This window comes from Haliotis rubra, unplaced genomic scaffold, assembly GCF_003918875.1.
Source record: "Haliotis rubra isolate DU_JTF1 unplaced genomic scaffold, ASM391887v1 Scf76, whole genome shotgun sequence".
NCBI classification, from domain to species: Eukaryota; Metazoa; Mollusca; class Gastropoda; order Lepetellida; family Haliotidae; genus Haliotis; species Haliotis rubra.
The window spans coordinates 938633-964097 of record NW_025767479.1 but is presented as its reverse complement, the minus strand read 5'-3'; the positions used below and the strand labels follow the sequence as shown (position 1 = coordinate 964097).

At 39.8% G+C, this 25465-nt stretch overlaps 1 protein-coding gene across 1 annotated transcript in view; it reads right to left on the bottom strand.

Annotated features, from left to right (window-relative positions):
- The window catches only part of LOC124260301 (transcription initiation factor TFIID subunit 4-like), a 31206-nt gene extending 7737 nt beyond the window's left edge, over positions 1–23469 (bottom strand). The window contains 9 exon segments of the mRNA XM_046694580.1: positions 604–857; positions 2397–2549; positions 3303–3392; positions 8738–8865; positions 10023–10035; positions 10037–10267; positions 13190–13363; positions 22253–22534; positions 22536–23469. Of these exon segments, the coding sequence (XP_046550536.1) occupies positions 604–857; positions 2397–2549; positions 3303–3392; positions 8738–8865; positions 10023–10035; positions 10037–10267; positions 13190–13363; positions 22253–22534; positions 22536–23465 (2255 nt within the window). The 5' untranslated portion in view covers positions 23466–23469.
- Between the last annotated feature and the right edge of the window lie 1996 nt (positions 23470–25465).

The following is a 25465-nucleotide window of genomic DNA, read 5'->3' as shown; positions in this document are numbered from 1 at the left end:
ATATTTTTTTCAATAACTTTGCTTCAATAGACAAAAACCTACCAAATCAAAATTAAATACAATGCATAAAATACATTTCACCATTTATAAACTGATAAAGACCTGAATACATTGGTTAACCTTCAATGTGGACCTCATAGGTTCAGATCTCACTAGTGGCACATTTTTTCGCGACATTATTCTGTCAGCAAAGGAAATGAAAGAAGAAAAGAAGTTTCATCAATGTCTAGTGATTTGTAACTAATATTTAATATTGTGCTGCCCGATCACAGACAAAGAATGTCAGGTTTAAGTAAGATTAGTTCCAGAGAAAAACCTGTAGTTACAGGGTCCTTGACATGTACTACTTGGGAGAAATCAGCTAACATGGTAATGATGCTGACAAATCAAACCTTACGTACAACTAAGGCAAATCTGGTATCGACTGCATCCTGGCATGGCTAAGGGACATAACTCTGCACAATGAGGAGTACAGCTTGAGACCACTGAGCAACCAGTGCACCAATCACAAAGAGCCCCTGCTGCAGTGAGTTTCAAATTATCACTTTACATCACCATCACAATGTTTAAAACATGTTAACCTTAAAACTAGCTACGACATACTTGAGAGATTCAAACTTTCTCTTCTCTTTATGTGAAGATTCACTCTTGCTTGTTCCCATGTGAGCCTGCAAGGCACTGACAGTGGTTGGCATGGCTCCATGGGCGGAGGACGTGACTCCCTGCTTGTTGCGGACTAATGACTGAACAGGCTGGGGCAGCGCATTCAGGGGAGGACCTTTATTTGACAACCGGTACTGGACATTGGGATTTTGAGGTGTCCCTCCCCCATATCCAAGAGTATTTGAGGCTTGCTGCTGTAGGAAGAAAGTAAAGTATAATTAGTAGTGATGTAAAGAAGGCCTTATGAAGAAAATGTTGTCTGACACACAACGCAGTAGCTACATACCACTGTAACTACCGGACATTTCTACGATTTCAGGACTTTTCGGCTCAATGGTAAATCACTACTCTTCCCATTTACAGTTTATCTTCTAAAACCATAAATTATTACCAACCACTGAAAGTATTTGTTTGGATTCCATTTGAATAATGGGTTCAGTTTCAAATCAACAAGAGCCATCAGAAGATGACAAATCACCCTGGCCCCCACAAATTTGCAAGAACAATTAATTGGACAGTTACTTAAAGTCCAACTTAATTTTTTTTTACTAAGTCCAAATCGTTTCCATGGAAACCGAGAAAAAAAAAGAAATGCCAAAAATCAGTAGCAAAAGGCATCACTTTGGGATCTGCCTCATATATCTGTTTTATTGATAGATATTGAGAGATTTTTCAGGTTATGCCTCTGGAAACAAAATCCACCCCTTTTTGAGACTAAGTCCAAATTGTTTCCATGTAAATCTAGAAAAAATAAAAATGCCAAAAATCTGTGAAAAGCAAAAGGCACCACATTAGGTTCTGTTTGATATTTATACTTTGTTGAAAGATACTGAACAATTGTAATTTTCATGATAATGTCACTGGGAGTATAGAGAGCCTCTTACTGAAACAATTATCAAATAACAATTGTGCATTCCCAGATATTAATAGATCTGAATGACAAGTAAGAAGCACTTGAAGCAGAATATTTTTTCTGACTTTCAAATTAATAGATACTAATTTTCCACAAATTTTCAGGTTGCCAGGTTAAGAAGAGGTGAGAGAGGAACATTTCCCATTGAATTGTTCATAACTACTCAGTAATCTGACACAATGAAATACTGACACTTATATAATTCCCTCAATTGAAATAGAGTTTGAGAAAATTTGTTTTGATAACTGGCAGTTTCATGACCATTTTGTGATAATTCGGGCAACATAAAGATTTCTATGAATAATGGACAACAGGCAATTGTAAACATTTAATTCATCAACATAGGTCATATCTAGATATAAGTTTATAAAGTGCACGTTCGTTTAGGTCATTCTTACAACATATTTAATTATATAATCAAACAACACATCAATGTTTTGCCATACTTATCACTATATCAATACTAAACTATCCAATCAATGACACCTAACTCTAGCCTTCACTACTTTCTATTTGGTTTGGTTTGTTGTTTAAGGCTGCAATATTCCAGCTATATGGTGACAGTCTGTAAATAATCGAGTCTGGACAAGACAATCAAGTGATCAACATCGATCTACGCAATTGGGATACGATGACATGTGTCAACCAAGTCAGTGAGCCTGACCACCCGATCTCGTTAGTCGCCGTTTACGACAAGCATGGGTTACTGGAGACCAATTCTAACCTGGATCTTCACAGGTCTCACTCTTGTCTATCCATGTTGCCCGTGATAGTGACTAGAACACAGCTGCTGAACAATGCTATGTGACCCTGGACTCACCTGCAGATGTTGGACAGGCAGGTTGGGCTGTATGGCTTGTTGAGTTTGTACTGCTGGTACATGCTGCTGTATTACTTTCCCCTTGGGCGCCGTCACTCCTTCTATTGTCATCTTGTTGGATATAAGACACTGACGCAACAGTGGGAGACTTTTCTGTAATTAACAAGCACAGCACTTCAATAAACTGATTCCTTTTCACATGAGTTTTAGTGTTTTGTGAAAAATATACATATAAACTGGTCCACTGGTCATAGCATCATTTCACATAATTTCTGCTCTTTGGTTTGATAACATATATCAGATTGGACTCTAAATGTAGATATACCCAAAGAATATCAGGGCTTGAAAATTCCACTCGTCCTCTTGTATTGACGAGTAACATTTGTTTCAGGCAAGTGAAAAACATGATTTGCTCGTCCTAAAGGACAAGTACGTTTTCTGTCCCAAAAGTAACATTTTTCTTTTCCCTTGAAGTTCAGCTATCTTAAACGGTGAATGAATTCAATTTTGTCAAAGATTTTGTACAGAAGACAAAGTGAGTAATGTCTATTGTAGTTTTATTACAAGCAAACATTTTGAAATAAATTAAATTTATATTCATTGTGATGCATGATCTACAGGGAAAGTACAATTTTAGAAGGACGAGTGGAAAGTTCATATTTATGAATTTTTCGAGCCCTGAATATATGAAATACCATATTTTCTGTTGTATCATGTGCACTACAATGGCATCTCAAACACCTGGGTAAACCTTTCAGCAATAACTGCTGTTCCATACACTAAGTCTTGATAACATTTTATCTTCAATTCTTTGTAAGTTCTGTAAAGCAGAGTCTTGTCCTGGATTAGGCTAAACGTGACCATGATGAAGAGTATCAGAGCATACAGTCACCACGTTGGACTTACTTTCAAAAACGGAATAAGGTACGGCTGTGGTGAAGATTTCAACTCTTCTTGTAACCTTGCTGTGAACATCTCTGGCTGCACCCGATCATCCTGGAAGCAAATGTAGAACAATACAATGGTGTGAACACTGAACATACTGAGGTCTTGGATCAAAGGCATGAAGGTGACATTAACATATGATGCCATCATGATACATTTTAGGTCTATTCCACTTTGGTGAAATCCCACCAGCACATATGGTGCGGACAATCCAAGAAATATAAAGTAGTATACACAATGGGGCTACGGGACCAGGTCCCCCAAGGGCTCAATTTTTTTTAAAAAATTGAGCCCTTGGGAAGTCCCTAATCCCCAGCGCCATTGTGTATACTACTACTGAGTTGCATGAAAAATTTGATGAAAATTGGTCGAATAGTTTCTGAAATATCTGACTTTTAAGCGAGCATGGGGTTGGTAGGGTGAAGTGTTTGTTTTTCAACAACAAAAAAATGTTTTCTATGACAACGGGAGGGTTTTGAACTCAGTATCTTCTACACCAGCAGACTGACTCTGCTAGCGTCAGTGTATTAAAACTATAAATAGCTTATGCACCTTCTGAGCTGATAAATGTTGATTCTAAAATCATGGATTGTGGCTTCTAAAAACATTTTCAGCGTCCATCGATACATTTATCGTGTTCAGCGTGTTTAAAACTCCCTGGGAGTATCGTGTTTGTATTTTATTGGAGGTAAAAAGCCACCAAACTGTGAAGTGGAAGTAGAATTTGTGATAAACTGTTTCTAGAAGTCTGGTGCTCTCAGTTTATAAAACGGGTTCAAGACATCCTTTGCGCTCCTATAGACGGAACCCAGTTTAGGAGGATGATGCAATCTCAGGATAGACCTGTTAAACTGAAATGTAACTATCAAGTCCCTGGTAGCGCAATCGGTTGAGGTGCGGACTTAGGATGTGTAGTTGCACAGCTATGCATTGTGTTCGTATCCCACCGTTGCCTCAGTGGGTTCCTTGCAACTTTCGTGTGTTTCGTTGGTGGTAGCAAGGAATCAGGATCAGGAAGTTGCGCAACCTTCATCTTTCTACTTCACCCTAGGGGAATTGTGGCTACCAGGGATGTTTTGCTACTTTTATTTTTAAACCTTTCTATCTTTCCATTTTAACCTTTCTATCTTTATCTATTGTTACAACCACCACGACTGTTAGGTGAGTGAGCCGCTTTTAGCAAATATTCCAGCAATACCAGACATGGGCTTCACACAATGTACCCATGTGTGAATCGAACCCCTCATTGTAAATGAAGCTGTTTGATGCTTATATACATCATCTCACTGATTACATTGTTAAAATTGAGTGAACTGTGTTTACTCTTATATTCACACCGTTAACATCATCAAGGGTGCTCACTAAGCCTCGGCTGTCTACTCGGCTGTGATGTTGATGTCCGCGAAGCAATTTATCATGAATCTTCTACGATAATAATTTGTTTGGTTGTCCTAAGGAAGGCTCGTCGGGCCTGTTGCTTCCCTTGTTCTATGATTTATGTTTTCTCGTCTTCGCTGATGACGGCTTTTTTACGAGACTTGGTCTGAATCTCGTTTCATTTTGTGATATTTTGCGATTTCTGATAGCACCAAACGAAACTCTTCCTTGGAGATTTTAGAGTCGCTGAGCGCGGTGGAAATATGATCGTCTATCGTGTTTAACTTTTCTTCGGCTAGAATTCTAATTTCGTCGTGTTTCAATGCTTTACGTTGCAGTCTGCGAGATATGAACTTAAGGGTCAATCCCATCAACCCTACCACTCCGGCTGTTATTTCGATGCCCAGCACCACAGGTGCAGCCACGATGGTGGATAATAACCCGATACCTGCTACGCCTAATCCTAAGCTGACTGAAACCAGAGCGCTGTCAACACCGTCCACGGAATTGACGGCCCTGTGATATTTTTTCTGTAATGCCGACTGCGTATTGTGTTCACGTTCTAGTTGTTGTTTGATCTCACATATCTGTCGCAAACGAAACCGTCTACGGTTTCCAGTGTTTTTGCTACTTCATCCACGACTGGGTACAGTCCCATCCTGTGTGTGTGTATATATATATTTTTTTTATAAAATAATATTTAATTGGCTTTCCGTTAATATCCGATCGATGTATTTGAGGCTGATAAGGATTAAATTATCGTACACGTAAATATTCAAGACATGAAAGGAATTTTTTTCTATAACACGCACTCCATTGAGGCTTATTAAAGGTGTCGATCCCGGTCTTATGATCGATACGACACCGTTGGTGATTGTGTCTGGTGAACCGGTACGTGTCAGGTACGCAAACCATAAATATGAAGCGGAAATAGAATTTGTAATAAACTGTTTCTAGACGTCTGCTGCGCTCAGCTTATAAAACGGGTTCAAGACATCCTTTGCGTTCCTATAGACGGAACCCAGTTTAGGAGGATGATGCAATCTCAGGATAGACCTGTTAAACCGAAATGTAACTATCAAGTCCCTGGTAGCGCAGGTCGACTCGGTCGATGGTTTCGCGCTGATTTGTGATCGGAGGGCTTCCCGGTTGGAGGAAGCGGCTTCCAATCTGGTCCAACTCTCGTCTTCCAGGTCACGCAATCTTTTCTCGATGAAGTTTTTCATGGCTTCATCGTCGTCCTCCATCCACAGTTTTCTTTTCTCACGAGCGATGTGCTCGTTAATTTCTTTCAGCTTACCCATGTTGTTCACGAGTTCTCCGTGCACGTTTTTCAAGGCTTTTGTCTAGACCCCAAAGTTCCCTAAGTGGAAATTCGAAACCGAGACGCCAAGACTCGACCCCTGCTGCTGAGGAAGGGCGTCTACCCCTACGAGTACATGGACGATTGGTCTAAGTTCGACGAGACGTGATTACCTCCCATCGACCAATTTTACAGCAACTTGACCGATTCCAATATCTCTCAAGGGTATTTCTCATCCCCCGGTCTCTCTTGGGATGCCCTGTTGAAAAAGACTGGCATGGAGCTGAAACTACTGACGGATTACGACATGCACCTGTTCGTGGAAAAAGGCTTGTGAGGCGGGATTTCCATTACCTCCAAACGATACGCCAAAGCCAACAACAAGTACGTTCCAGGTCACAACCCCGGCAAACCGACCAAACACATTCTCTATCTCGACGCCAACAAACTGTACGGCTGGGCCATGAGTCAGTATCTCCCCACCGGGGGATTCGAATGGGTCTCCTCACCAGAGATGATTGACGTGAATAGCATCGCGCCGGATATGAACAAAGGCTAAGTGCTCGAAGTGGACTTGGACTATCCCGCAGAACTACACAAATCGCACAACAGCTATCAACTAGCTCCCGAACGATTGACGGTGAACCCGGACTGGATGTCTGAACATCAACAAAACTTGCTGGGAGACAACAAGCTGGCTAACGTCGGAAAACTCGTGCCGAACTTGATGAACAAGTCAAAATACGTCGTTTACTATCGCAATCTGCAGCCGCTCGTCGCTGGGAATGAAACTCACGTAAAAACACAGGGCACTCCAGTTCGATCAAAGTCCATGGATGGAACCTTACATTCGGTTGAACACGAATCTGCAAAAACAGAACTCGGTGTTCGGCAAGACGATGGAGAATTTGAGAAAGCGCGTTAACGTGAAATTAGTCAGATCCATCGAGGAAGAAAAACTCAGGAAACTCATAGCCAGCCCGGCGTTTAACGGAAGCAAGATATTCGACGACGACTTGGCAGCCCTGCACATGAACAAAAGCCACATCAAATTCAACCATGCGTTTACGTGGGGATGAGCATCCTCGACTTATCCGAACACTTGATGTACGATTTCTACTACAATGGGCTGAAAAAGCCGTACGGCGACAGGTGCGAAGTGCTGTACACAGACACAGATTCCCTGCTGATGGAAATTCACACCAAGGACGTGTACGAGGACATGAAGAAACACATGCACCTGTACGACACCAGCGACTACCCTAAAGATCACCCTATGCACAGACAAGTCAACCATAAAGTGCTCGGCAAGATGAAGGACGAATGCGCAGGCAGAAGCGACGGACATAGGATATATGGACTGAGAATCAACAAGACCTCGCTGTTTCCCATGGACACGAAACAATGGATCGCCATCGACAGAGTCACCACTTACGCGTGTATGGGCACAAACGCGTATCGAATAATTGAACGCTTACGCACACATGCGTACATATATCATGGAGAAAATTTATTACAGCCCACGCGGGTACTGGAAATGAGCGGACACCATCCTGAAACTTGCCAAAGCCGCTCGAGTCTCGGAAGACGTCGCCAAAGCTTGGCTTAAAAAACTAAAAAACAAGCCATCTGGCAAGTCTACCTGCTGGCGCTTCGATACATCCCGAGAAGAAAATTCGACATTTCAACACTGAATCGCGTCCACCAAGCCAACCTCCTGTTTCTCCCTCACGACAAGGTGAGGCGTAACACCTACAAGTACGCCCTGACAGTCGTCGACGTCGCCAGTCGCTTCAAGGAAGCCAAACCGTTGATGACCACAGATTTGAATGAAGTCGCCAAAGCCTTAGAACGCATTATACAAACGCAGTCACTTGACATGCCCTGCCGTATTGCAAATCGATCCCGGACGTGAGTTCATGGGAGCCGTGTCACAGCTGCTGGCCAAGCACAAATTCAATCGCATCTTTGCCGAACGTCTGCTCTCGCACCAATACTCGCAGGATTTAATGGATCCCAGAAACAGAAACACGGAATGGGTCGCACGCTTACCGTGAGTGGTGGATGTCATCAACAACGAAGTCACCAGACTCGTGGCAAAAGACCCGACGAACCGAACTTGTACTACTTGAAAGACGGACCGCCGAGAGCATTCGTCAGAGAGGAGTTGATGATCATACCTCACGACACAGTCCCTTACACATCACCCACTGTGTGATGATAGTTTCTCGTCATGATTTTTTTTATCAGTCTTGCATGCCTATTTTTCTGCTTAATGTAGCCAGCCAGCCAGCCAGCCGTACACCAAGCCGAGAGAGAGACACACGCACACGCACACGCACTGCGACTCGTCCACCCACAGTGCTTGGAGGAGCAACCACCCCCGAGGCGACCCGAACCTTTTCCCCGACCGACCCCATGCTCGCTGAAAAGTCAAATATTTCAGAAACTATTCAACCAATTTTCATCAAATTCTGCATGCAACTCAGTAGTAGTATACACAATGGGACTACGGGATTAGGGACTTCCCAAGGGCTCAATTTTTTTTTTTAAATTGAGCCCTTGGGGGGACCTGGTCCCATAGCCCCATTGTGTATACTACTTATAAGGTTTGAACCCACAATCAAAGATTTCTGTACAGCAAATTGAAGCCACTTAGGCAACTGGGTCACCTTTCCCCCATTTAAATACAAAAATATCCAGACATCTGACTTACAATGAGGCCTTGTATAAGTTCACGGACATTCCGGACCGTCTGTGGTGGCTGACTCGAGGCCAGTTTGATGAGGGTTGATAGAAAGTTTTTACATTTCTTCACATTTTCCATTGGTTGAGAGGCTGGACCTGTACAAGAAAGACAAAAGTCAATGCTATGATCCACCACCAGAAAACCATAGTCACCGTGTGAAATTGCTTTTGATTTTTGTCTCAAGATATCTACAAGTTAAGCTAAAAACATCATGGGAAATGTTTACTTAGTGATCACAAATGTTTTTCAGCTGGCCTGCCACATTATCTGATTGCATGTGAGAACTTAACTTACAGTAATCTATAGTTATGGTGAGAATCCTTTAAATGTTGGATGTAGTCATGACAAGGAGTGTTCTGAGAAATCTTATGAATGTGTTGTGCATTTCCTTCAACAGTGACCTAACATAAGACAAAATCATACATTATTGAGCAAATTATTCAAAGTTAATACAACAAAAATTTCGAAAATGCCTAAATTTACATGAAATTTTAACCATGATTCATGACTTCATCTTCAGTGACCATGACCTTACAGAGATTACCCAAAAGATGTGTTGGAAACCTTATCTTAGAGATCATGTACACTAAATCTCATCAAATTACATTCACAAATGCTCAAGTTATCATGCACACAAACTTTTTCAAAATCTCCACCATCAGTCATAAACGAACTGCAGAGGCAGGAAGCTCAAATTTGAACTGACATATTAAGCAGGCTGTGAGGAGGTGTCTAATTCTTGATTAACACCTGCATAAAATCCTCAAGTCTACATGACCGCCTCCGTGGTGTAGTGGTTAGAGCGTCCGCCCGGAGAGCAGAAGGTCGCGGGTTCAATCCCTGACCGCGTCATACCCAAAAGACGTTAAAATATGGTACTTGTTGGTCCCTGCCTGGCGCTCGACATTAATGGGTACAGCAAGGACTGGTCGGCTCAGAGTCAGTATAATGTGTCTGAGTGGGGTATTCATGTTTCACTGCGACATGCTATCTCAGCTAGCACTATAAAACCAGTTTAAGTCTGGTATACAAGCAGTGGATATTCTCAATGCACGATATGAGTGAAATATAAACCCAATTTCACCTCACCTCAAATCTACATGAAGCCTGTGACTCATCTGATCCTACTAAAAACATCAGTTCACGTTCAACCAAAGAGTGATATCAATTCAAAGTACAAAATCTGTGTCTCCCCTTAACAAACCTGTACATGTTCACAAGATCATTAAGAAACACTTCTACTTCTACTTACCGTGTGGTGCCACCCCCTGCTGCTGCTGCTGCTGCCCCACCCCCAGATACTGCTGCTTGTGGCTGCCCAATTGACCCTGGAACCTGTACTGTGTTGGGAGCAGTACTGGGAAGATGAGTGTTGACTACAGGCATGGTAGCACCAGTCTGCTGGAGAACAGTAGGCTGCCCACGACCTTGACCTACAGGTGGCTGGATTGTAACGTACGTTTGAACAGTACCAGAACGTCCCTGTGTTGTTATAGGCTGAAACATTAAAGTTCACATCTAGTTTCAAACGGTGTTGGCTAGAATAGAAACAGGATCTTTATATCTATTTCTTCCTTCAACACCCATAGGTATTTCAAATTCTGAAAACATTACAATCATTTTTTTTAAAAACAGAACATTCTTCAGGAAAGATATCAAACCATGAAGTCCCTTTGCCTCCAGTTAGTACAATAAGGCATTATACTGAACCACAAAAGAAAATTCACCTTTCAAAACCATTTTTGTTCTTACAAAATTGTGTTTTTATTATGATTATATCATTTTGTTAACATGTTTTTCAATTCAAATTTACAGTTATTACTAACATCAGTGTGTTTTCTGATGAAACGCATCGACCAAATGCACCTAAAAAGGCAGACGTGGTAAAAGGTTCCATAGGACTCTCGCTGAAAATGAAAATGCACGTGCATATCGTGACAACCTTGCCAATAAAAGCGAGTCCCAAACTAGCCTGAAATCATTTTTGTTTGACACAATCGACATGGCATGACTTACGAGAGATCTGAGGAACCAAACCTTGGGACGACTGAAAGTTGGGCAGACTACATGGAGGGTAGCCATTCATATTAATGTTCATGTTAGGACAATCTACCGACAATCTACCATTGGGACTCACAACAGACCCATCACTGCCGATACAGTGTGTTGACATTTGCAGGGAAGAAACCGTCAGACCATATCGTAGTCCTGTCTCACCGCCCAAACCGACTGCAATGGGCAACTCAGCTTGGAAATTGGCGTTATCCACATTGGAGAACTGTGCTTTTTCTCATGAAGGCCGATATTGTGTTTCAACAGTCGATGGCAGAGTGAGAGTATGGTGAAGACATGGGGAACTGTTTTCAAATGAGTGTATTGTTGAAAGAGACTCGTGGGGTGGTCCAAGCATCATGGTGTGGGTTGCAATCGGTCTGAATCAGATAGTTGGCACCGTGGTGTTCCAGAATCTCGGTCCAGGATGAGGTCATAAGACCCCACGTTGTACCACAATTTGGGACGAGATTCAAAGAAGACTGACTGACCTCCACCCAAGGGGGACAACTGCTGCTGGGCTTGATCAAGCATTTCACAGAGTATGGACCCAAGTGCCTATGGCCTTCATCACCGCAGTGGTGAAGTGATGAACCCTCATTCATTCCATGTACAGTCGATGCAACGCTTTCATCGATGCCCATAGAGGTCACACACAATACAGACTTTGGGGTATCTTATGGGTGGGTTACATCAATACATGACTTGTCTGAGGCCACATGAGACCTCACTACAATTAGAGATCACAATGGTCGCATAGTTTTTGGCGACCACTTTTGACTTTCTGTTTACACCGGAGAACGACAAAAATATTTTTTATTTTGATAATTATTGAGACTGATGCAAACGGTCATATAGATCGGAACTGGGTCACAATGCCATCTTGCCCCCTGGTGCGAGTGTACTGGCTAGCTTGTGCCGAGCGGCGCCGACCTGGTTGAGACCACAGAGATAACATCTGCAACTGACTTGCGACTGGAGAACGAGTAGTAAGACCATGTTTGCGATCAAGTGCGATCGAGTTGCAATCGTTGCGACTCCATGCGACTTAATTGCCACTCAAGTAGGACAATGAGGACCTTTTTCAGGACCATATTGAGACCTATGCGACTTCACCAAGAAGTGGGCTGCAAAACTCATATAAAAACGACCGCGACCGGCAGTGATCTTGTCATTCTTTGCCTGACCAGCACCATGACAACATACATAGAAGATGGACATTGAAATGGCATTGGCCCTTGTAGAAGAAGAAGAGGAAGAAGGCAATCACAGGAACGCTCGCAATTGGTCTCTTAATTTGCCGCACAGCGCTCGTGATTGGTCACGCTCAAACGTGGATCGAAATGCACTGATCTCGCTGGTCGTAGGGAGGTCTTGAAGCAGTCGTGATGAGCTCGGCATAACTCGCATGTGCCTTTGCAAGCACAAAAACAATGCGATCTCATTGCGAGCAAAGATGACTGACATATGACCAAAATACAAGTCCACTGAGACTTGTGCGATCAGGTTATGACCGATTTTGCGATCCATTGCGAGTTGGACCGCTCACATGCGGTCGCAAAACTTTTGCGAGTCTTTTGAACCATTCCATACACTCGCAAAACTCGATACGACTGGTAGCGAGTAATGGAGATGATTTAGGCGATGATAAGGACCTCACTGAGACCCCACTACGAGTTTATAATTGTCAAGTTTCAACTCAATCCTCAGTTTTGATTGTTAATTAGAGTGAATTAAAGTGTGTGCTTGAAGAAGCCGCTATCAGTGCAACATTTCTTTTCTGGTTCAGTATATATTACTTTCCAATCTAATGATATTATTTCTATTCAATGAAATCAAATTTCTACAACAGTATAACTATAACCAAAAATGTTCAATATGCTGCATAGATTCATAAAATGTTATATGCACACCCCAACCATAACCCAAGTCATGTCACTTAAGACATTTTTAACTATCTTGACCAAAAGCATACAGAATAGGATCCAACCAATTCTAAGACAATAATGTCTGCTCAATATAAAAACATCACTGCTGTTGGTCAGCAGGATCACAAATTCCTGGTTTCAGATCAGTTCATTTTCTTGTACATTGACACATGGTTATCAAAGTGTCTGGAAGAATTTGGCAGTGATATAGGAGAATGACCCATATTTAAAAAAGACAATCTTAATTTGACTGACTGACTGACTGAGTTTAGCAATATTCCTCTTAATTTGAATTTGGTATTACTATGACACAATATGTTATAATGCTGAATACTCCCGGAACATAATCAGTAAGAACAGTGATTCAAATCCACCGTCTGGGCCATCTAAAGATATTTCTCAGTACCAGTAATCATAATGCATTTATAGCATTTCTTACCCTGACATTCTGTAACTTATTGGTTGATGTTGGCACCGTAGTGACGATGGACTGCGACCCCGGCACAGCTCCCTGCCCCGTCGTGGACATCAACATCAGCTGTCCCTGTTCATTCTTCACCAGGAGCGTCCCCGGTTGCAATTGGAATCCACCAGGCTGTAATGTTATTGTATTCTGCAAACACCAAAGTTACTCATCTCTCATTTGACAGCTGCAGTAGGGGTTCACCAGTGTTAAGGACAACACCCATGCAGCCATGCAGGCAATGCCACTAGTGGCAGCCACGAGCAATAAGTCAACTTTGACGTCACACATGTACACAAACAAGCAGTCACTATCATGTCTAAAGGCTAGTCCAGTCAACTAGCAATTAATACATGCAGAAATATGAAGGGCTCAGTTCATTACTGCTATCTCAGTGTTTGAAATTAGGGATGAAAATCAAAGGATCATCATCAATATCACATTGACAAAGATGGATGCTTTTAAAAAATAGCCCCCTTGAGGATCTTGTCATTCCCTAATTTTTAACACTGAAAGTATTAAATTTGTTAAGTGACGGAATCAGAAAGTGTAATTTGGTTAGAACTGACAGAGCATCTTATTATGGATACAATGAAGCCAGAAAGACAAGAAATGTTAACTAAGAAAATGGGAAGCAGTACTGTGAGAACTGAACCGTTTCAATTCCTTTTGACTGTTAAAATAGTAAATGTTTAGGATAAAACATTCAATTCACATCAGCAAAAAAATAACTTCAAAACAAAATTGAAAACGAAGTAGGTCTCTAAGAAACAAAATAATGCTTGTTTTATATTTATAATTTCACTTTGAGTTTAGACGTAAAACACAAAGTACCAATAAAGCAAAAACCTGTTGATGTGAACAACTTTGGCAGGTATTCAGTTTCCTCAGAAGCAACCTCTACACAGTTTGACACACTCTTGTACAGCACACAGATTTGATAACCTTGCAGATCACTTTCTCAAAAAACATTTGTCATACAATATTCGCTCATAAAGCAAACATGACAAGATTCTAAAGCATTATAACACTTAAGCGATATAGCAACATATAAAATATAGCTCATCCCACCATCATTGACGGTCTATTATTGAGAAGGACGGTCTGTTAAATAAGTAAGGCCGCCCTTTGGTCGGGGGAAATATTTGAACAAAAATAAACTTAACTTGGTTTCAATGAAGAGTTTTAGTTTTTCGGACTGGCTGTATTTGTTTAAGATTGGTCACTGTTTTGGACAGTCAGTCCTTGGACAGGCCACATTTCAAAACTATCTTAGACACTGAATATAGCAGCTAGGGACACAGAAAGGGTTTAATCCATCAGAGATTGTTTTCAAGTTAGTGGTGTTTTGACAAACAATAATTTTGCATAATCAAACACTAAAGGTTTTGTCCCAAGGTTTAGAACTGTTTTAACTAAGGGTTTATTCATTACTTATAAGTTAATACTTGGCCACAGAAGCTGAGAATGTATGATGCTGGTGTCTTTCGTTCTCATTAAAATATAGTGCTGTAGTAAGTATTAACGATTTTTTTGTTAGATAAGATCTGACTAAGATCACTGGACTTGATGTTGAAAAACAGCAAAACAAAAACCTTAATCACTAGGCCAAAACTGACTGTCCATCAATTACAGTGAGTGAGTGAGTTTAGTTTTATGCCTCACTCAGCAACATTCCAACTATATGGCGGCAGTCTGTAAATAATTGAGTCTGGACCACAATCCAGTGATCAACAGCATGAGCATCGATCTGCACAATTGGGAACCAATGACATGTGTCAACCAAGTCAGCAAGTCTGACCACCCGATCCTGTTAGTCACCTCTTACAACAAGCATGGGTTACTGAAGGCCAATATTCTAACCCGGACCTTCACAGGTACCATCAATTACAATAAACAGTATCTCATATAATAACATTGGTATGGAAAACACTATCACAATTGTTACATACAGTCAAACGATATTGTACTCTAGATATCTAATTCACAGCATCAGCCACACACTGCATTCTGCCACACACATCGATCTATGCATGTCATACAGTCACATGCTCATGCATGTCACAATAGCAGAATTTCAAAGATCAATGTGTATCAGTCCTGAATTGTCTATTTATAACTGACATCACACATTGCAAGTATTACTGACAGCTGCATTAAACAAGTAACAACAACCAACAACCCAACCAATGACACCAAGATGATCATCGTTAAATAAATGGTTGACTACCTTAACAAGTAAACAAAAATTACATAGCTGTCTTCTCAGAAAATTGCAGTAACATCACTCAAGTATCTTTCTATCAGCTCACTGACTTTGCAATGAGTGAAAAACCTAAACCCATTAATATATGACGCAACACCTTGAAAGATTAGTTCATGATCAACTGCTTTACATTTTAGTGATTTATTTAATAGATCTAGTACAAACATGGAGCTTGATTCTAGCCTGCCAAAGACATTACACTATGTTCTGCTTATAAAGGATTGTCTGCATAAATAAACATGTGAACCCCGCTAGAAATTATATAATTAGAAATGCAGCTGATGGGCAAAACTGCATGTATATGTGGATATAATTTCAACAAGACAGTCAAATGTCTGCTACACCCAGTTTATTCAATACCAAATTGTGACTGAATGGAAAAACATCACCACAGATGTTGAATGTATCTGCACTGATGAGTCAATATAAGAAAATAGTTATCAATCTTGGACAGACAAGACCATTTTGTATCAATGTATACACTATGACATATTGTGGGATAAAGTAAATTGATCAAATTCATCTACTATGGGACAGTTTCAGTTATAAACCAAGGAGCATAGGAAGAAATCAGTGATAGATTAGTTTCCAGTTATATCAATGATTTCAATCATTTTGAGGTGTTATAAAACTTCAGAATGACGTGTCAGTGTGTAGTTTGTATCACAATTTTAGAAAGAGACAATGTTATGCATGAACTAGAAATTGAAAAAATTGTATTTAATGACAGGATGAAAATTGTTTTCAGCAGATTAGAAGTAGCACCACAGTCAATGAGTGAGTGTGTACAGTATTCTGCCATTTTTAGCAATATTTCAGTAATATCACAGCTAGGAACACCAGAAATAGTCCTCACACATTGTACCCAATGAAATAGAATCCACAATTTTGGTGCGACAAATTGTTGCTTTAACCAAAGTGGTGACAAAGATACACACTGATGGAATAGTACTTGTTTTGAATAGACACAGTATAGTTATGGTTGACTACGTATCAGTTCCTCGAGCATGATATAATAATAAATGTTCCATACTCTGATGATATAATCAGAGAAAGTTCTGGTGGATACACTGATGAATTAACGTGATTAAATCATTATATGATAAACAACAGCTGAAAGATGGTTAAACACTATTTCTGAAGGCCACAGCGTTCTGCTGGTTCACTTTTGTTACACCAAGGATACATTAGCTCACAGAACCAGAATTGTATGCTTTCTATATTCTTATTCATGACTATCAGCTGCATTTCAAACAAGTAAACAATATTCAAATGTCAACACTTATGACGAAAAATGTATACACATCAATGTATTAAATAGCAACTATAGTGGTGTTCCGATGATAGAAAATAATCGAAAATCAATCAAAGGAAGGATTAAAAATGATGATAGATTGTAAAAAACATATTTTCAATTAATCAGCATTTGGTTGTTTTAGTATAACACACCTGAATGAATTAAGCTGACCATTAAATTTGACGAATATTCACGAACAAACATGCACTCAAGAACGTAATGCCATGCGCATTGTAATTTTAACCACTTTTATTGTTTAATTACAATTCTAGTGTCTTTCTTTCATGTGTGCATTTCATTGCATGACAGTATTAGTTATAAAAAACATTAATTAGAAAAAACCTGGGGAAATATCCTTATAATTGGTGATTTCATTAAAAATGTATATGTCAAGAGATTCTACCAGTAGAGATTGCAATCGGTGTCTCTACTGGTAGAATCCCCACCAGGTCATTACCCCATCTGCCATATCCCCACCTGGTCATTTCCCCACCTCTTTGGAAAGCAGTGTTTTTATAACAATTACTGATCATAAGTTTTGAAATACATCTGAATGAACTTCCTACTTTTAACTGAGACTTTGATAACAAACATTTAACACCTCACTGTAAACAATATCAACATAAAAATAAAATGGTTTGTAACACTGTATTTACATCATGAGACCAAGCTGCCAAATTTGGACTCCACTCAAAAACCAAAAACAAAATACCTTACTCCAAAACAGACTTAACAAATAAAGTTAACAAGATAACAATATTGCAATCTCTACTAGTAGGATCGAGATTCTAATTTCTACCAGTAGAGACTCCGATCGCAATTTCTACTGGTAGAGACTCCGATCACAGTCTCTACCCTGACATATATATTTCGATGATAATCGATAATCATTCACCTCAAGTCCTCTGATAATCGATAGTGGTTTTGGTTTCCGACTCCCAACTCTAAGCAACTAGTGATCATGGACATTACTCAACAGCTAGCCTGAGCTAGTTTTATCTTTTCTCATATGATGTGAACAATGATGTTGCCATCAGGTTGGTGTATATCCACTAGGATCACCTGGTCATAGATAACATACAATGATGTTGCCATCAGGTTGGTGTATATCCACTAGGATCACCTGGTCATAGATAACATACAATGATGTTGCCATCAAGTTGGTGTATATCCACTAGGATCACCTGGTCATAGATAACATACAATGATGTTGCCATCAGGTTGGTGTATATCCACTAGGATCATCTGGTCATAGATAACATACAATGATGTTGCCATCAAGTTGGTGTATATCCACTAGGATCACCTGGTCATAGATAACATACAATGATGTTGCCATCAGGTTGGTGTATATCCACAAGGATCACCTGGTCATAGATAACATACAATGATGTTGCCATCAGGTTGGTGTATATCCACTAGGATCACCTGGTGAGATGTTACAATGATGTTGCCATCAGGTTGGTGTATATCCACTAGGATCACCTGGTCATAGATAACATACAATGATGTTGCCATCAGGTTGGTGTATATCCACTAGGATCACCTGGTCATAGATAACATACAATGATGTTGCCATCAGGTTGGTGTATATCCACTAGGATCACCTGGTCATAGATAACATACAATGGTGTTGCCATCAGGTTGGTGTATATCCACTAGGATCACCTGGTCATAGATAACATACAATGATGTTGCCATCAGGTTGGTGTATATCCACTAGGATCACCTGGTCATAGATAACATACAATGATGTTGCCATCAGGTTGGTGTATATCCACTAGGATCACCTGGTCATAGATAACATACAATGATGTTGCCATCAGGTTGGTGTATATCCACTAGGATCACCTGGTCATAGATAACATACAATGATGTTGCCATCAAGTTGGTGTATATCCACTAGATCACCTGGTCATAGATAACATACAATGATGTTGCCATCACCTCCACTCATAGATAACATACAAATGATGCTGCCATCAGGCTGGTGTATATCCACAAAGGATCACCTGGTATGATGTTGCCATCAAGTTGGTGTATATCCACTAGGATCACCTGGTCATAGATAACATACAATGATGTTGCCATCAGGCTGGTGTATATCCACAAGGATCACCTGGTAATAGATAACATACAATGGTGTTGCCATCAGGTTGGTGTATATCCACTAGGATCACCTGGTCATAGATAACATACAATGATGTTGCCATCAGGTTGGTGTATATCCACTAGGATCACCTGGTCATAGATAACATACAATGATGTTGCCATCAGGTTGGTGTATATCCACTAGGATCACCTGGTCATAGATAACATACAATGATGTTGCCATCAGGTTGGTGTATATCCACTAGGATCACCTGGTCATAGATAACATACAATGATGTTGCCATCAGGTTGGTGTATATCCACTAGGATCACCTGGTCATAGATAACATACAATGACATTGCCATCAGGTTGGTGTATATCCACTAGGATCACCTGGTCATAGATAACATACAATGACGTTGCCATCAGGTTGGTGTATATCCACTAGGATCACCTGGTCATAGATAACATATAATGATGTTGCCATCAGGTTGGTGTATATCCACTAGGATCACCTGGTCATATATAACATACAATGATGTTGCCATCAGGTTGGTGTATATCCACTAGGATCACCTGGTCATAGATAACATACAAAACACCATTCCTCATCAAAATTCATATGATAACCTCACAGGTGTAATATTTCTATTACCATAGTCAATCGTGGATTATGTCATGTTGTTAACAAACATGGTACATCTGATAAAAAAAGGCAGCAAATTACCATGTACATAGATCTAATATGAGATAACCTATGTTAATCCATTTACCAAAGTATGTCCTTAATACAACCTGTCATACCTATGTACTTTACCCTTCCAAAAGTACAAGGAATATTAGTGTATAAGACTGACTGGGAACAGTAGAAATCGGCTTCACAAACAGTACTCGTGGGGATTCAAACGTGGGTCTTCAATGTGACAAGCAAATGCTTTAACCATTAGGCTACCCCTCCAGCTGACTTTTTAACCATTAGGGAACTTTTTGTGTGGTCTGTCATCGCTACGAAAACATATCCCCAACAATATTCATGAATCCTAGTACATTATATAATCACCCTTAATTGCAAACTTACTTGAAAAAATCATTAAAAAGGGAGTCTCTTACAATAGACCAAATAATATATGAATTACTGAAAGAAAAACCATGTTTCTTTCTGTGCTGCTAGCTGTTAAGGACCAAAAGAAACTTTTACTATTTACATTAGCTTGTTAACAGATTTTTGGCTTCATTTATAAAACCCAACACTGGATCACTAAGTTGTCTAATGGGCTTTTCAATTTCAGAGAATATATATCTGAACAGCCAAAAACTTAGTTGGATATTTTGAATATTGATAAAAAATCAAAATCAACTCCTTGTACGAGATATCATTTCATGATCATATTTCTTCCTAAGATCAAATTTCGGTGCTACCACTGACTCTGATAAGAAAGACATTTTGTCTAGTCAATGCAGATGATGTTTTGCATGACTTAGTGATGTCACAGTTTAAAAAAAATCTGGAACCAATTACTTGTATTACTGAAACTATTACATATCCACTTAACACTTTTGATGATATCAAAATATTCAAAACTTCCACAGTGCAATATTATGTTCCATGATGTTTGACAGTGATAAGTGAGTGAGTGAGTGAGTTTAGTTTTACGCCGCACTCAGCAATATTCCAGCTATATGGCGGCGGTCTGTAAATAATCGAGTCTGGACCAGACAATCCAGTGATCAACAGCATGAGCATCGATCTGCGCAATTGGGAACCGATGACATGTGTCAACCACGTCAGCGAAACTGACCACCCGATCCCGTTAGTCGCCTCTTACGACAAGATAGTCGCCTTTTTATGGCAAGCACGACAGTGATAAGTGATTTCATGATATGGAACAGGCAAGTCAATTATATTACCAGTTGGGAATTCTTATCAAACCATAACTAATTATCCAAATAATGTTGATCAACTCAGGCAAAGTAATAAATGATGAATATTCTGTTGTTAAAAAAGTACCTACAAAATATGTACATGCAATATACATGACACTGAGAAACGGAAATTAGGGGAGTTATTTTATTTGTTTGTTGTTGTTTTTCCAAAAAGTTGATCACTGAGCAGCTGCCAATCCCAGTGAGAGGAGTTTGAGGTGGGTGCAAAATACAACTACTGACAGAGCACACTTTTAGTGATTCCTGCCTTTTGACAATTTGGTCTTACTGTAGATGACACTGGTTATGTTTAAAAACTGACTTGAGAAACCACATGTGCTGACATGTGTTGAGCAGCATCGGAACTACTTACACTTTTCAAACAAAAGTTATCATTGTCACTGATCATAATAATAAAACACAAAAACATGTCTAGTAGATGAACACTGCTGTTAAGTTTCAGTTAAATTTTTAAAAAAGCAAAAAGTCTAACATATTTGTGACATTCGTGATTAATGACAAAAACATCATAATTGCATCATAAGACCACAGATGACACTTCCAAAATGGTATGACAGTCAGATATTTGTAATCCATCGGCATTCCCTGATTCAGGTATATGTCTTGCTATCAATAGATACATAAAATGATATGTACTGTAATCAAGTAATGTTCAGAAAACGTTTCATGTTACATCCTCAAATAACTATTGAAACAGGTAACTTCAAATTAATGTTGACGTAAGTATAAAAAAAATGTACCTGTTATATGCAGGGATAAACACTGAGTTTCTAATTATGTACCCAAACTTGTCACATAGTCTGCTGTGTTGTAAGCATTTCTTGACAACTGCGCACATCTCCTTTAGATAATGACACGAGAAAGTTTGAAAGATTTGTTTCCATATGCATCTGTCTGCATTATTTCAGCCATATATTACCATGAGAAACCAAAAGGGTCACTTCAAAACATTTTGAACCTACAGGGAATAGAAACCAAGGTTGCCTCATCACTAGTGAACACTCTACCTATATGCACCTAAGATAAAAAAATTGTTTATCATCCAAAATCTTTAAAATGACTCTAAGCCATGTAACAACCAGCCTACTGCGTTATTAATCCAGTTATGACATAAGTGTGCTTAAAAACATCCTGTGGAATTTGAATTGTTTAATGTTACAAATATATATTCATAAATATATATCCAAATGTTGTTTGAATTGTTCCAAACAATGATCATCCCATGTTTGAAATTTGTTGAATGAAATTTCACACATTTATGCGAGAAGATGACACAATTGTTTGAAGTGCAATTGTAAATGAGTTTATGTATGCTCATAGCATTCATATCAACTATGATCCAAGTACAGTTGTTAATCATCTACAATGCTAACAGAATATTAATATATTAAACAAACAAATAGTGCATGCTATCAAGCTTTACATCATAACAGTACTCACCGCTGATTGCTGCCGAGGTGCAATGCTGATCTGCTGGGGATGTTGTGCTGCGATTCGGATAGGATTGGACATCCTTTGACCCCCTTTAGACATGCCCGTAGTGCGGGTACCTGATGCATTAACATTCACAATTTGTACAGGTCCCCCACTTGTCCCTTGAGTGGACACCACAGACGGTCGAACCACCGTCACATGTTGTTGGGGTTGATGTTGTGTCCGCACTGTGATCACACTTGGACTAGCATTGCCCTTAATATTTGATATCGACACATTGTGCATATTGCCACCTGCACCACTTAAATGGGCTCCTCCAGGGCATGGAACTGTCTGAATGTGTACCTGGCACATTCAAATGAATAGTCTGCATGTTCATAGACTCCTGTTTCACCTCCTGCTTTATTATATAGGGTGAGCTTGGGTTGTTTTCCTGTTTCACTGCAACATTTCCTGGCTCCTGTTTCATTAAGAAAGGCTGAGACGATGACACAGATGGATCTTTACCTCTGTGGATGTTCTGTACAGTCTGCTGATGAGGACTCCCATTTTGGGCTACTGAAATAGGCTTCTGTTCAGCAGCAATTGTGGCTAAATTGTAAATAGCATTGCTTGCTGCAGAGTTGTCTCTGGTGGCACTCAAGCCACTTGTTCCATGTACACTTGTAGTAACAGAATTGACATTGCTGTTGCCTATACTATTCATAAACGATCCTGTATTGGAAGCTGGTATATGTACAACAGTTGTGTTTGTTGGGTTGATTGCATTATTTTGGGGTTGTGTAATAATCCGTATATGAGACGGATTAGCAGCCTTGCTATTGACAGTGTTTACATTCAGCAGGGAAACCCCTCCGGTGGTTGCAGGGACTGGGGAAGAGTTTATAATAGAGGCAATTCCAAGAATCTGATTTTCTGAAAGATTCGATTTTGAAGTGGGACCAAAGGAAGCATTCAGGGCAGTGTTGTTATGAATTGGCAAACCTTTCTGTCCGGCACTTGTCGTCGAGTTTGCTACAAAACTGGGGTTTGTGGAAGTTACATTGGTGGATGATGTACCAATATGATTATTGTTGACGGAGGCGTCTGATATTGTCTTCGGTGGTTCCTTATTTGTTGGTGAAGCTAACTGGGATTCTAGGGACCCAACTAACGCGCTCACTGCTGTTTCATCGATTTCAGATGATAGCAAGTCATCAATAGAACCTGGGTCCGCCATTTCCCCAGCTCGCCAAATTTTAGACTGAAACAGCGCATGCGTAAAGCAGAGGCTGCTGGGATATGTTAGTAAAGCGAAGACAGAGCCTGCTTGCAGTACAACTGATAATAGGCTTTGGTGATTTTTAGATTCAGCGGTATTCAACTGGTACAAACTTTACAAAGAAGTATATTTCCAGTTGGGGTTTTTCTTCTCTAATGTCTTTAGCAGTAGTACAGAACGGCTAATTCTTTGTCTCCCTTATGTTTTCTTATCATTTGGAATCTCATGGATAGTTATTATCAAATAGATTGCAATATATTGTTCACACTTCCCTAACATGTTTTATTGAACTACTACTACTACTACTACTACTACTACTACTACTACTACTGCTGCTGCTGCTGCTGCTGCTGCTGCTGCTGCTGCTGCTACTGCTACTGCTACGTTGAAGGTAAAGCAAAGTGGGGGAAATACGCAGACAATATTATATCTAACATCCACGCAAATCCTCAGAATCTGAAGATCTAACCATAACATCTGAATAAAAATAATCGCAAATCAGATAATGTAAGGTGACATAGCTCTTTCTTCAAAGAAACAGTTTTTAGGAATTATTATTTTCTACTACATGTATACCATGATTTTATTTCTTGGCCTCTCATGTACTGCTACCTCCTTTAAGGAGGCCGCCAAAATGTAGGGCTACAATTATAATTGTTGAAAAACCCTGGTTCTAGGGAGTGTGAAATACGCTCTGGTTCTAGGGGAGTGTGGAAGACACTCTGGTTCTAGGGGAGAGTGGAAGACCCTCTGGTTCTAGGGGAGCGTGGAAGAATCCTTCTCCAGCATATTAATATGACAAGAGCTGTTGAATATTGGTCTAAACTTATTAATTTAAATGAAAATAGATTACCATTCCAGTGTTATAGTATGATGTTATCACAGGATGAGAGTGCAAGAGTAAAAACACACATAAACAATATTGTGTTTCAATTTGGATTCGGATTTGTTTGGGTTGCACAGGATGTGGGTCATATGGACATATTTATTTCGACATTTAAGCAGAAACTGTTTGATAATCGCCATAAAAATGGGTTGCAGAACTCGGTAGTTCTTCGAAGACATGTATTATAGGTAGTTCAAGTCATTACTTCACCCGTGAAGGTCCGGGTTAGAATATTGATCTTCAGTAACCCATGCTTGTAGTAAGAGGGGACTAACGGGATCGGGTGGTCAGGCTCGCTGAGTTGGTTGACACATGTCATCGGTTCCCAATTGCGCAGATCGATGCTCACGCTGTTGATCACTGGATTGTCTGATCCAGACTCGATTATTTACAGACCGACGCCATATAGCTGGAATATTGCTGAGTGCGGCGTAAAACTAAACTCACTCACTCATTACTAATGTTGAATTGTATCTATCTTTAGATCTACCTTTATGTATTAGGACAACCATGTCAAGATTTAGATGTGGTAATTATGGACTTGCAATAGAAGCAGGACGTTATAATGATATTGAATACTTCATGTGATTATGTCCCCCTTTTGTTTTAAGGAAGCTATTTCATCTATTGATTCCTTGTGTGTAAATAGTATGATGCATTAAGAAGTACTTACATTGCTAAGCACTTTAGACCAGCATCATTACAGGCGTGTATAAGTATTATGTCGAAGGAAAACCAAGTTCTATGGATAGTCAACTTCTTTATTGCAATGAGTGCGACGTTTCGGTGTAGGCACTTGCTTGATAACGGTGTTAGTATACCTACACCGAAACGTCGCACTCATTGCAATAAAGAAGTTGACTATCCATAGAACTTGGTTTTCTTTTATCTATACAACTTCTAAAATGCCTCTCAAAGAAATATTATGTCATCAGATAATTATAATGTCATTTATGATACTTGTCAGTACTTACATAAACTTTATAACCACAGAATTGCACTCTTAAATGATGAGTGATATTTATAGTTCATTCAAACATAATGTTTTCTTCTTAGAAATATTTGAAACGTG